The sequence below is a fragment of the Salvelinus fontinalis genome, chromosome 23 (assembly GCF_029448725.1).
Source record: "Salvelinus fontinalis isolate EN_2023a chromosome 23, ASM2944872v1, whole genome shotgun sequence".
In the NCBI taxonomy this organism is placed as follows: domain Eukaryota; kingdom Metazoa; phylum Chordata; class Actinopteri; order Salmoniformes; family Salmonidae; genus Salvelinus; species Salvelinus fontinalis.
In genome coordinates, this window is record NC_074687.1 from 29,500,073 (window position 1) to 29,515,172 (window position 15,100).

The 15,100-nt window shown below is 44.3% G+C and overlaps 1 protein-coding gene across 1 annotated transcript; it reads left to right on the top strand.

Moving 5' to 3' along the window:
• The first annotated feature begins 1,197 nt into the window (after positions 1–1,197).
• inhbb (inhibin subunit beta B) lies at positions 1,198–10,807 on the top strand. The gene is made up of 2 exons (XM_055878367.1): positions 1,198–2,390; positions 7,879–10,807. The coding sequence occupies exons 1-2, from the start codon at positions 1,994–1,996 to the stop codon at positions 8,706–8,708; spliced, it is 1,227 nt and encodes a 408-aa protein (XP_055734342.1). The 5' UTR covers positions 1,198–1,993; the 3' UTR covers positions 8,709–10,807.
• The last annotated feature ends 4,293 nt before the right edge of the window (positions 10,808–15,100 follow it).

The window sequence follows — 15,100 nt, forward strand, 5'->3', positions numbered from 1 at the left end:
TGTCAGGACTTGTGCGTACCTTACAAAAATGTGATAGCTAAAGCACATTGGAAGAGAAGAACATTTTTAAATGTTCAATCAACCCTATAAACTACATTGAAGTGTGTGTGTCTCTCTCTCTCTCTCACACACACACACACGTCCCTATGTGACTGTCTAACAAAGCCTGGAAAAGTAAGTATACTGTTGCATAATCCATGACAATGCTAGGCCTGTGAAGCAAAAGCACCTTTGAGTCAGGTTGTTTTGACCCTATTTGTGCCGTGGTATAGGGTTTAGGATTCATCTTTATTAATTACATACACACACACACACACACACACACACACACACACACAGAAACAGATAAACACACATACACAGGCCTATGTCTCTATGTGACTGTCTAGTAAAGCCTCTGCCTGGAAAAGTAACTATACTGTTGCCTAATCCACGACCACGCTTGAATGTTGGCTAATGCGCCAGTTCACTTGTCCCACTAACCTACATAAAGGTCGGGACACGTTGATATATTTAGACATCCTTTGTTTTCTGATCGGTGTGTTGGCACTTTCCTCAAAAAGAATAGCAGATTTCTTTCAGATTCATGGTTTAATAATGTAGGGAAAGTGGTTCAACAAAAGGTGGCGCTGTTTAACATTTTTTCCGGATGCGTAAAAGTGCACAGAAGGCACGCTCCTTTCAGTATGAACACTGCATTGTGAGTGGTATCCCATTGCAGTCAAGTGATTTGCCTATCCTGAGTTATCTACATACAAAACCGAGTCGTTGGCTTTCGAAACTTGTAGTACCTTACAAAAATGCGACGGTTTAAACACATTGTGTATGTGTGTGATACGTGCGTCCATGTTTATGTTTGTTCGTTTCATCTGTTTGTTTGTTTCAGACACCGTAATACCAACATTTATAAAATCGTTCCAATTTTAGAGCATGAGATGTCTTGCCGAAATAGCCCCACATTTATTCAAAATGACAATCTATCTGTTTTAGGCCTATAATACAGTATTTTTTATGAGGTAATGAAGTGTACAATTATAATGTAGGGTTAAAAGGTGTTCTCTATTGTTCTACTACTTTTTATTGTAACCATAGGAACGTCTTCTCTCCATCCTCCGCGGCGCTTTCCTCCCAGATAGTTCTAGCAGCAGCGTATAATCCCTTGAGCCCTGTTGGTGGAACGCCCCACGTGGTTTCAACTCCTGTATAAAAACTTTCCGTGTGCGATGGGCTCCGTGTCGTGATTGCAAAGGAGAACATTGTAAAGATAACAGCATCTATTTCAGGACACAGAGACAGAGCCGTCGCATACACAAGCGCATAGGATAGTCTACTGAAACGTATGAATTCGATTGCAATTTAGTTGGATTCCTAAAGTTGCGTTTATAGGAGTGATTTGAATGTAAAGCAGTGGTAACCTCATATTTGGAACTTCACATCAAACGTTTCATCTCCTGATCAACGGATACAAAGCCCGCGTACCGGTGAGATACTAAATGTGGTTTGCAAAGGTTATGGAATATAATAATTCGTTAAGTTAAATTTGAAGAAATGGCATGCCAGACGCGGTAGTGCCATTCAGATAGCCTACTACACAAGGTGCTCATTTCAAATTCGCCGGTCAAGAAAGCCGGTTAAGAACCAACACCTCTGGAATTGTGCTTTAGATGAGAACTGAACTGTAGTGCGCTTCACAAAAAGGACCCAAGCTTTACAGGGCTCGAGAGGAAGCAAATAAGAACATCTGGAATAATCTATTAGCTCTTGACAGCAACCTCTTTGGAATACAAAAACCACATGGACTGTTTTGGATTACCCTAACGTGTGCATCAATCATAGTTCCATGTGCAAACTATTCCCGCTGGCGCAGAGCTGGATATTTACCAGGATGCTAAACTTGTGAAGTAGCCTAACTCGCTTTCTTTGCTCTCTGTATCGAATAACCAGAATTATTCCTCTCCATCGTGCTTGGGAATTCCAGTCTCAAAAAGAGAAAATGAAAATATATAATCTCACATTGGCTTGTTTAATGGCTTGCATACTTTCCATCTGCTGTACTTTGGGCACAACGGGTACGGGCACAACTGGGGCAGAGACTCAAACCGTGACCCAGGAGTCGTGCGCTTCGTGCGGGATGCCGGAGGCGTCAGAACGGGTAGATATAGACTTATTGGAAGCAGTTAAGAGGCACATCTTGAACAGGTTACAAATGAGAGAAAGACCCAACATCACACATCCTATTCCGAAAGCGGCGATGGTGACAGCGCTGAGGCGGCTTCACGCAGGTAAACTACGAGAAGACGGAAGGGTTGAGATCCCTAACCTTGATGGACAGGCTGCCTACAGTAACGAGGTGCAAGAGACGTCGGAGATAATCAGCTTCGCAGAATCAGGTAGCCTAATTATCAATAATCAGAGCATTTATCTAACTCTCATTTCTCTCCCTTTATTTTTCTGAGTCATGACTCAATTTCAAAAGGTGTAGTAGTAGCATTTAACACGTTTTCCCCCCGAGGATTCGATGAATTAATATTCATATCAGGACAGCCATAATTGCGCAGGATACAACCCTACATAATCACGATATAATTGCCTCATAATCGAGATTGAATGCCTCATCTGATGGGATCCAGTGGGTTTCGTAAAGTTCTCAACCCAGATGTGTGTAGCCTATTACAGCCAATGCCTTTCATTTTCGTTTTCTGTTTCGAAGAGAGACTATATCCTTAAAATTCAAGTGATTAACAACGGTCTTTCACTAAGTCAACATGACACATAGTATTATTCAACTTGCATGCATGCGTTCATTCATTCATTCATTCATTCATTCATTCCTTCATTCATTCAACAATTCATTATAGAATGAAACCTTAAATGACCCCCATGTGTTGTCTAGGGAATAGTAAAGCACCCTGAGTCCCATTTCAGCAGTTAAACGTGTTTAGGCATATAGCTCTATTTTAAGGGGGAAAACCCTTCAATTGGCCATTTATCCAACTTTTTAAGAATGTGTATGTATCTAAGTCTTAAGGTTCCGAAGATAAACCCCTCCTTTCCCCCTACACACACACACACACACACACACACACACACACACACACACACACACACACACACACACACACATTTTGTCTGTTAACAACCGAAACCAATAATTGCCAGGTTAGTGCAGTGAGAACATCATATTTGAGATGTAGTGTTTGTTTAGCAGAGAAAGCATACCATTAAGAAACAAAGTGAGATGCCGGTCCCACAGTGCAACGCTGTAGCACACAGTATACAATCAGCCTGGATGGGTTCCTAGCTGTCACCCTCCAATAGAAATGATGTAAGCACACTCATGACAAGGGAACAAAAGCAAGGCAATTATTGGGAGAGCACTGTGCATTCTTGCTAAACCCAATATGTCAACATTCAGAACAAAAAGCATGAGAAAACAAAAGAAAACGCTCAGAATAATGCATGAGACATTTGAGTCGTGGGTTCGGGGGATGGAGAGATGGAAGAGGTGGGAGGGGGTGTATGGTGTGCCCATATCTCCGTTTTCTAAAGAATGCTTTTGTCATATAAAGGTTCATCCAACCAGGCCTCTTTGCTTTTTTTCCATTATACACGATACCTTTGAGCCTTTGTGCAGCATTGTGCCATGGAACTGGCTTTGCTCCCTGCTCTCTAGACCCCCTCTGCCTTCAGGCCAGCTGGCACTCACCCCTAGAGCCCAGGCTGCCAGCAAGGGCATGGAAAGAGGGACAAGGCCCCTGGAGCAGCCTGGAGAGAGGCAACTAGACCAGTCCCAGGCACAGGCCTGGGCCCAAGCAGAGGGACTTTAATGATGTCACAGTCAAAGATCAAGGTGTGTAGGTAGGGGCCTATAGGAGTTTGTGGTGGACATTACTGGATGGCTGGTAGGGGCCTATAGGAGGTTGTGGTGCGCATTGCTGGATGATTGGTAGGGGCCTATGGGAGTTTGTGGTGTGCATTACTGGATGGCTGGTAGGGGCCTATGGGAGTTTGTGGTAGACATTACTGGATGGTTGGTAGGGGCCTATGGGAGTTTGTGCTGCGCATGACTGGATGGCTGGTAGGGGCCTACGGGAGTTTGTGGTGCGCGTTACTGGATGGCTGGTAGGGGCCTAGGGGAGTTTGTGGTAGACATTACTGGATGGCTGGTAGGGGCATAGGGGAGTTTGTGGTGGACATTACTGGATGGCTGGTAGGGGCCTATGGGAGTTTGTGGTAGACATTACTGGATGGCTAATAGGGGCCGAGGGGAGTTTGTGGTAGACATTTCTGGATGGCTGGTAGGGGCCTAGGGGAGTTTGTGGTGGACATTTCTGGATGGCTGGTAGGGGCCTAGGGGAGTTTGTGGTAGACATTACTGGATGGCTGGTAGGGGCCTATGGGAGTTTGTGGTAGACATTACTGGATGGCTAATAGGGGCCGAGGGGAGTTTGTGGTGGACATTTCTGGATGGCTGGTAGGGGCCTAGGGGAGTTTGTGGTGAGCGTTACTGGCAAAAAAAAGTGTTGATGGTGTGGGACGCTGTCCTCTAGAGAGAGACAGCTATAGCTCTTATCTCTCAGTCAGTATTCAGTCTCATGAACGCCTAGCGGAGCAGAGGCTGAGGCTTGCTGCCAAGGTTACAGGTGAGGAACAGTGCCAACCACCCGTCTCTTATGACACAGTCTCGCGTACCCTCGCTTTGGCGAAGGGATTCAGTGTCCCGTAACCACGGGAGCGGAGCGGAGTGCAGGGGGAGATGTGTGCATCTCGATTGTCGTTGGTATAGCCGCTTGGACCTGTTGAACTCCCTGTGACTCCGGTCCAAGACACGAATTAAGACTTCATTATTGGATGTCATTAACTCTGGCCCAGTCCTTGGGTTGTGTGCCAAATGGCATCCTATTCCCTAAATAGTACACTCATTTTGACCAGAGCCCTATGGGCCCTGGAAAAGAAACTGTAAAAAATAGTGCTCTATATAGGGAATAGGGTGCCATTTAAGATGTATCCCTCTCAGGGCTATAGGGCTGGCTGCTGGGTTTACTCTGGGACAGAGTCTTTCATGAAGACATGTCAATCATGCCCTGTCTGAAGCCGCTCATGGAATTTTCCACATCACACTCAATCCAAGTGTGTGTGTATGAGTATATGTCAGGTGCTCTGACTAACTGTAGATTCACCCCTTGCTCATACATCATTATACATGTGCTTTTCCATGTGTAACTGCTTTTCAAAAGCTTTTATTAAACCATCAAGAGTTAAGCTTTTTAAGTACAACTTCAAACTCACTCCTCCACTACTACCAGCAAAGCAGCTTACTAACTACTGGCCAAAAGTCCAGCTTTATGGGGCTCTCTGGGGCTCACCCTGACCTGTTCTGCTCTTTTCCCCTCTCCTCTCCTATTTCCCTCTGTGGGAATTGCTGGAGTTCTGAGCTGAGCGTTGTGCTCCAGCAGCCTAAAGGATGCCTATCAGAGCCATGTGTGTGTGTGTGTGTGTGTGTCTGACTGCAAGGCGAGGTTCATGTCAGAGCAACGGTGCTCCGCGGCATTTGGTCTCTGTCGACACAGACTTTGAGTAATGAGCATAGCACCCTGCTACATGCGTGCACTCTCTCTCTCGCTCTCTGATTGCCCACCTTTCCTACCTGCCTGCCCTGTTCTTGTGTTGGTGGCACAGGTGGGAACACGCTTAGGCAGCTGTAGCTCCAGCAGCGCTAGCTCCATCCAGAGAGACAGAGGTCCACCCAGATGTCAACCTCACCTCCCCTCCCCTGCCCTGTCCTAACCCTGCCTGGCCCAGGAGCACATTGACCTGTCACCCTCAGCCAGGCAGCACACCTCTTTGTTTAACTGGTCTCCATAACCTTCTCCATCACCTCACCTCCTTCCTGAACTTACCTCCCTAAAGCCTGGTTCAAGCACTGGCTATTTGTTTTTGTGGGACTTTCTAAAAGCAAAGAAAAGGTAAATAGTTTAAGTGTTTTCCAGCAGGATGATTCTCAATCCACTTCAGCATCCAGTTTAATGTGGCCAGTCTCAGCTACCCTAAGTTATGGGTCATTAAAAAATAAATCAGTATTTTTTTCACAGATGGGATATAGGGGAAAAGCTACAGATACACTCCACCGCATATTTAAAAAAATGTATGACAATGCTTCAGTCCAGACTGTAGTATCTTTGTTGTTAGAGATTCAGACTGCCATCTCTCTCCACCCAGCACTTCATTGCCTTACACACAGTGTCACTCAGGCCACAGACAGTAAACGCCCTGGCCTAGGATCTCCCCTGTTGATGACTGGGAGCTGTTGAGGCAAGCAGCAAGTCATGATAGGAAATGAGGCAAGGATATATACTCATGTCCTTGGGCAATGACAGAAGTTAAATCAGGTTAAAACTGTTATTGAATCAATGCCTTTACATCTACACTTCAGATGTATTCTTTCCTTCTTAAATACTTGAGACTGCACCCTGAGGGTTCGGTATCAATATGCCTTGTGCTTTTGTTGTTGCCACAGGGATGGTTGTTTACACTGTATGTGTTTGTGTGTGTGTGTGTGTATGATAATGCGAGTCTGTGCGTGCGCGTGGTGTGAGTGTGTGCGTGTGCATTAATTTAAAGTCACTGTTACTGGAGTACCCTGTAGGCATAAGGTCGCTTTACAAAGGACCATCTTTGGTGGCCAGCTGTTGACACCAACTCACGCTAATCAGTTTGCAAACAAGTAATTTAGCCGCTTCAACATGTGCTCAGCCGAAGACGATCCAGGCTAACTCTTTAACAGAAACTTCTCGGTTTTCACAGTAATTTGGAAGACATCATTAGGCTTAAAAAAAAATATGGCCGACCCCAAACCCCATTATGCCTTAGACATTTCGAATCTCTTCATTGTTTCATTTTAGAAAGTGGCCAGTGTCATGTAAATGGCTTTTATTTTTGCCTCATCATGCTTTTGGTTAGGAGGGCCACGCGCTTAATGCCAGGCTGCAGCGCGGCTGTCTCCTAATACCTCACTCGGGTCTTTGTGCTGTCAGTCTCAAAGGCTCCGGGGAGCTCAGGGGTTTTCACAGCAGTGCCTCACCACACACACACACACACACACACACACACACACACACACACACACACACACCCCTCAGCGAACTCAATGAACCCCCCGGGGCCCGGGCCTTGTCCTACCCCCCTACCCTCTTCTCTTCTCCTCCATTCCCCTTCTCTCCTCTATCTCTGGCTCTGTCGCTAGTCTTCACAATCTGACCTGGGGCCAACTGGGCCTGCTCCCAGGAGAAACAGCCTATAAGAAACTAGGCTAACAGCATGTGATGTGTGAGAAAGAGAGTGGTGAGAGGAGAGACAGAAGTGACTGAACTGCTCCCTCCCTGGCTACCTGCTTCATGCACCTTGTTGTTGTTTGTCCACTTCTTTCTGCCTCTTACAAATGATACTCAGATGTAGTGTTACATTACTTTCATTCACACAGACACAAGTTGTAAAACTATGTGTTTTACTTTGTGAATTGTGTCAACTTTTCTAACTTGCTCTTAAAAATCATGTTAGTTTATTCTCTTGACCCTTGACTGTACAGCAGCGTTCATCAACTAGATTCAGCTGCAGGCCAATTTTTTCTTAGGTGGATGGTCAGGGGGCGGATGGTCAAGCCCAAACAAATATAATATTTGTTTAAAACTATAATTATTTCAAACTGATTTTCGGGTGGAGCTGATTTTCGGGTGTTTTTATAGTCTTTTATGTCCAACAATTATATATATTTTTTGTGCTCACAAGACATGCAGGGCCAAATAGTCGGGGAACCCTGCTGTACAATATGTATCACTATATATCACTAAACCCACATCCCTCTCTTCTTCTCTCCATCAGATGAGCTGACTTCATCTCAAGTATCTAAGTCCAGCCTCTACTTCCTCATCTCCAGTGAAGGGAACCAGAACCTGTACGTGTCTCAGGCCAACCTGTGGCTCTACTTCAGGCTGCTGCCCACCGGCTCCGAGAAAGGGCCTCGACGAAAAGTCACAGTGAAGATCCACTACAAGGAGGCAGGGACTGCGACTGCAGGTGGAGCCGGGGGGGGAACAGGGCCAGGGGGAGGAGGTCGGTGGACCCTGGTGGAGAAGCGCGTGGACCTTAAGCGCAGCGGCTGGCACACATTCCCCCTGTCAGAGGCCGTGAGGGCCGTGTTTGGTAAGGGTGGCCGGCGGCAGGACCTTGAGGTGCACTGCGAGGGCTGTGAGGCGTCCAACGTGGTTCCTGTCTTAGTCGACACAGCAGACCCTTCACACAGGCCCTTCCTGGTGGTCCGGGCGCGGCAGGTGGAAGGGAAGCACCGCATCAGGAAGAGGGGCCTGGAGTGTGACGGGAGCAGTGGAGGCCTGTGCTGCAGACAGCAGTTCTACATTGACTTCCGCCTCATTGGCTGGAACGACTGGATCATCGCACCTGCGGGTTACTATGGTAACTACTGCGAGGGGAGCTGCCCGGCGTACATGGCGGGGGTACCGGGGTCAGCGTCGTCGTTCCACACGGCAGTGGTCAACCAGTACCGGATGAGGGGCATGAGCCCCGGCTCGGTCAACTCCTGTTGTATCCCCACCAAGCTCAGCACCATGTCTATGCTGTACTTCGACGATGAGTACAACATAGTAAAACGAGATGTGCCCAATATGATAGTGGAAGAGTGTGGCTGTGCCTGAGACTGTCTGTGATTTTTTTTTAACTTTGAAAGTCAAATCAAACGACTATAGTTAAAAAGTATTGTACAAAAGGACCCTTTTGTACTATACACACATAGGGCAGCCACATATATATATATATATATATATTTTTTTAGTTATATGGAAGAACACCAACAGGTACAAACAAACATGTATTAATGGATTATTTATCTGGCTGAGCGAGGCCAGTTTCTGTCCATTTCATATTAAGAACTTCAGAACGGTTCCAGAGTTATGGGAGGAGAAGGGAATGGTTGATCACCAAAATATATTATTTTTCTAGTTTGCCATTTTTAGATGAAAAATAATGGTACTTCATCTCTTCTCTGATGAAGATGGAAAGAAAAGCGCTTATTGGCCCAGTGCAGTCAAAAACGTGTTTTATATATATTTCCACACTATGAGGTTGGAATAATACTGTGAAACTGTGAAAATTATGATAATGCCCTTTTAGAGTCTTTTGAAAAGACCACCTGAAATTTCAGCCTGCTTTGGTGGGATGGAGTTTTGGCCTGCCTAGTTACATCAACAGGTGCTAAATTAGTTAATAGACCAATAAGAAAGAGAGTTCCAAACCTATCTGACAATATCAGGTCGTTTTCAGTTTCCCCTTACCACTCTGACCACTCCCTGACAGTCGTAGCAATATTTTTGCTTGAGAAATTGCTCTTCGCTAAGAAGTTATTTTTGTTTATTTTTGACCATTTTAATTAAAACAATCACAGTAAAGTACTTCATTGTTACCCAGAAAATATTGATATTGAGATAAAAAGGGCTTGATTGGACCTTTAAGGAAGCTTACAGGTCCAGGATCAGCCAACCGCACATTGGCTTCTTCCCCTTCCTGAGTACTGAAGCACACCAGAACATTGACAAAACAAAAGCACTGACAATGACAATTTATCGGCTAATACAATTAGAAACACCAGCACTTCCATAAAGACTGTCATAAAGACACTATGACTGTCCCATTCGATCCGGTGGAATTATTACAGAAACTGTATCAGCCTGCGCTTATTATTGAATAGAGCCTTTCTGGGACTAACCTCCTGTCCAGGTGAGGTGACGACACAACAACAACGTTGTTGACATGTTGTTGGCATTGGACCACACGTTCTCTCTTCCTGTGACCGTACTGCAGTCGAGCACTCAGTTTAAAGGTGAAGATGGAATTTTGTGCACAGTGCACAACTACACACACTTCATCCAGAGAAAAGAGTCCGCACTGCCACTACTTGTTTCGATAAAGTGGACCTCGAAGTGAACGAGGAGGAGACTCTTGTTATGGGCCAACAGGGCATGATGGTGCAGTATAGCACTTGCAGACTAAACTCTTTAAATGCACACTCCCACTCCTAATAGCACTTGCATATTGAAATGCCTTCAAAGGGGTACTGAGTGTCCTATCATAAATAAGTGCCACGTAATTTATGCAATGTATAGTAACCCACCCATGCCCACCTACACAACTCTACCAGACTGAACTGATCTTCTCCTCCTCTCCTAGTCTTTAACTCCTCTTATCAAATACTTGAAATGTGATCTTTCGCTTCCATTTTTCCAAAGCGAATGATTGTTATGACATTTGCACTGAAAAGTTGCGGGATTAGTTAATAAACAAACTGCCATTGAAAGTTATTTTTCTAGAAGTAAATTGTATTTTTTTTGTACAAATTTTATTTGACCTATTAATGGAACCAAAGAGGCCAATATTATTTGAGCTTATTATTATAATAAGATGGCGAGGCCATCACGTTACTTTCTGTGTACATTACTGTTTGATCATAAGAGGCCTAATCTACATATCAGGGTACAATATGATGATTCTATTTCTTAGTTATATTATTTCCTTTCTCTATCTATTTTGTACAATAAACATGTGGACACTTAATTTTTCATCTTTAATTCTATTTTTCTTTTCTCCAGTTTTTCTATTTAATAAAAATATATTTTTAATTCCTGTTTCAGAATCATTCAGTCATATCAATGTCATCTGTACAGTTTATGTAAAGTAAAATATGTTTTCTTTAAATATTTTGTAACTTTAAAATAAATGCTTACTCCGCATCATTATCCTATTCTCCAGTGTTGTGGTCAAAATCATTTTAGTGAGTCCTTTCAGGCACTCAACATTCATCAGGTCCTTTCAGGCACTCAACATTCATCAGCCGCCAGGTATGAAAAGTAGTGGGAGAGGTACACAACAAAACAGAATGTACAAAACAAAGGAATATCAAAAGCAATTTCCATCTATACTGCATCATATGACAAACATCTTACTGTCAGTGTCAGGACTGTGCCTCTTGCTTACTACAGTAGCTATCCTATTCCTCATCATTTGCTGAAGTGGTGAACAGACTAACTGCTTATCATACAGTATAAGCTACTGTCTGTCAGAACAGTACTAGCTGTACATACAGTAGCTGTCCATTATTTGTTGAAGGTAATACGGCTGATAGAGACAGTCACACTGTACCAGGTTAATTCCTGAGGCTTCCCTGTCATTGTTGTGATGGTGGGTTGGGCTGGTCTCGTTGGGAAACAGCAGAGATCTGAGAGAACCTAGATGAAGCAGCGTGTAGCCACATGGCCTTATTACATCACAGCCAGCAGGTTCCCCTGAAAGAGCCTTATATGACTGTTGCTGTTTATCAGAGCCAGAGGTTAAGGTTTCCAAAATGATAGGAGTAGCTATGTGTCATTACCTTGTGTAAACAGAATGAGCCAACACATCTACCAACGTGTTGAGAGTTTCTGCATGATCTCCTTGTACAACATGAGTAAAACACACACAAGCACAAACCTTCAAAACATGCCACGCATTCCCAAAAACATTGTTGGAGATAATTGGTTGAAATGTGTCCAATTATATGCGCCAAGTGGATGCGCTAGATAGCTACGCCTGACACTGGCCTTTTGGGTGAATAGCTTGTTTGGGACTGCGAGGGAGGGAACGCTCAACTAAACACTTAGCTTGAACTAATTGAGTCAGCATTCCCATGAACTACATAGAGAGGAATATAGAAAAAGGGAAGAGAGAAAGAGAAAAAGAAGGGAGAGTAAAAAAGAAAAGTAGAATCAATATGTGAATGTGATGAATGATAGACCTGCCCTCCACTTTTGTTTTTTCATTCCTGGGCCACGTTCAGATATAAACATGTTATGTGTAGAACAAACATACCTACTCTGATATGTAGAATAAGGACTCATGTCAGTTCTATTAATTTCATTTCTATCTGCAAGGTGCTACAACATTTGCCTACTGAACGTGGCCCGTTTTAGTGAATACGTAGTGAATGTGTCTCTGTACAGAGGCAGGCTGTAGGGAAATAGCTGTAGCTGTTAGCGGTCTTGTCATGCACCTCAGTATTAGCGAAGCCGCCACAACAGGAGTGTTAACCAGGGGAGAGCTGCAGGCCATGTAGAACTGCGCGCACACACACACACACACACACACACACACACACACACACACACACACACACACACACACACACACACACACACACACACACACACACACATACACATACACACACACTCATCTCATAACTTCAGCAATCAGCTAAATCATATATTACTGTGATAACGTACGTCTCGGTGAGAGGTGTAGGAGTCAGGCGCAGGAGAGCAGGGATGTCTGAGAAGCGTGTTTAATCATATATTTCTGTATTGGTGGACTATATGATTACCCTATATACACACAGAAATAAACGATAATTGAAACCAGGTGTGAAAAGAATCACAGACAAAACAAACAGAAAAGGAAAAAGGGATCGGTGGCGGCTAGTAAACCTGCGACGCCGACCGCCGAGCGCCGCCTGAACAGGTAGAAGTCGTGACAATTACCCCTGCTCACTTAACTCCAACAACACATTCTGTTGAGGTCATGACAAATGCCTTTTTGACAGGCTCATTGTCTAAATTCGTTTTTCTTAAAATGTGTTTTGAACGCATTATTCACTGTTAAATTCAAGACGATTCATTGCCCAGAATAGGGTGTAATAGGAGGCATTCCATTCCCCAGCTGTGTACAGATCAAAACCTGCATTCACTTTGATGTTGATGAGAACATTTATATATTATATTTCATATTATACAAGTTTTATGTTGGTGAAGTTGCCTTGGCTGTTTGAAACATACTATACTTTCTCAGCTTTGGCTTTTCGGCAGACTTTCAACAGATGTTCTCCAGTGAAAATACAGTTACCATTCCTATTTCTTTCACCCTTGTGTTTGATCTCAGGATCACTATATAGAGCAGTTCTGAGCTTAGTACAAAACATATTGTTCTTAGGTTTGCTGTAATATTTGTGCTTGTTAGCTGTGTAGCTGTGTAGTGGACTTATGTACTTCAGATACCGTTTAAATAAACGTACCATTTCTTCTTAAGACCACGGACATTAACAAACAGTTGGTGTCTTAGGATCAACCTCAAGACTTATTGTTCCCCTGTTTACCTCACCCTCCAACACAGGGTGACATTGTGACCTTTGGAGCGACCTGCACTAGGAGCCACCAGCACACTCTCAGAGGGGGATTAAAGCGGTGTAGAAGGGCTTTGAAGACATGAAAACATATTTGCAAGCGACTAATGAGCAGAAAGTTCATTAACCCATCACTCTAAGTGGTTGTGCTAACTGTGCTCCCTCCGTACACCCCCTTCTTCTACTCTGTTTATGGATGAAACAAAAACAACTAAATATGCTACACTCCAGGTCAACACGTGGGGGGAGGTTGACACAGCAAGTCAACAACGTTAAGGTTGTTCCCTCTGTAGGAAAACAACTAGAGCCTTGTCACTAAACCTACCCCATCCCCCCTCAGCCCCCTTAGCTCCTAAACCCTCACCTCCTCCCCCTTCATCCTCTCACCGCCTCCTTCCTCCATCTTGACCTCCTTTCTTCCAGAGCACTAAGGTACACTCAGAGCCACAAAGCTCACGTTTGTGTGTCATTCAGTGGCTAGCCTAGCCCAGCTCTAGCCGGGGTAGGGATCACCTCCACAAAGCAAAGGAGCCCCCTGACCATTCCTTCAGGAGGGGCAGCACTGGCCATGGCTATGAAAGAGCTGAGAGCCCCCTATGCCACATACACTATAAACAAAATTATCCATATAAAAACAAAACATTTACTGACCAGAAAATACTGTATAAACACAGAGTGTCCGTTAATAGATGGAGCTGATATTTGCCAGCAGCATACCACCCTGCATACCACTGCTGGCTTGCTTCTGAAGCTAAGCAGGGTTGGTCCTGGTCAGTCCCTGGATGGGAGACCAGATGCTGCTGGAAGTGGTGTTGGAGGGCCAGTAGGAGGCACTCTTTCCTCTGGTCTAAAAAATATCCCAATGCCCCAGGGCAGTGATTGGGGACACTGCCCTGTGTAGGGTGCCGTCTTTCGGATGGGACGTTAAACGGGTGTCCTGACTCTCTGAGGTCATTAAAGATCCCATGGCACTTATCGTAAGAGTAGGGGTGTTAACCCCGGTGTCCTGGCTAAATTCCCAATCTGGCCCTCAAACCATCATGGTCACCTAATAATCCCCAGTTTACAATTGGCTCATTCATCCCCCTCCTCTCCCCTGTAACTATTCCCCAGGTCGTTGCTGCAAATGAGAACGTGTTCTCAGTCAACTTACCTGGTAAAATAACGGTAAAAAAAAATTAAAAAAAATAAAAATGTATAAATCTGTTAAAAAACATGTTTTTTTCTTATTTTTACGGACATTCCCTGTAATAGATTAAAGGGAATATATATATATATATTTTACATATTTATACAAATATCTGTCTATTAATGGACAGTCACTGTGTTTATACAGTATTTTCTGTCATTTCTTTAAAGCACATATGTCAGAATCAAGGCCCGCGGGCCACATCCGGCCCGCGAGAAGGTTTTTTACGGCCCCTGGGATGATCTTGATTTATTATTAGAACCGGCCCGCAGACCGCAGCAAGCCGGCAGCCCGCAGATCTTTTACACGCACCAATACTACATTTCCCACAATGCAACGGTGACGCACCGAGCAGTAGGCTGCTTCATTTCAATATTTATTGGCACAGCAGTCGTCAGCATCACAGTAAAATTAACTTTCAGATACCCATCAAAAATGGCAAAACGGAAGGTGGACACTGAGAACCGGGGGTTTCAAACAAGGTGGGAGTCGGAGTATATGTTCACGGAGGTAGCTGGAAAACCTGTGTGTCTTCTGTGTGGAGAAAGTGTGGCGGTACTGAAAGAGTATAATCTGAGACGACATTATGAAAAGAAACACCCGTACAAAAACAAGAATATGGACATGGAACAAAGGCTACAAAAGGCAGAGGAATTAAAACGAGGCCTCAAATCTCGACAGGCTCTGTTCAAAAA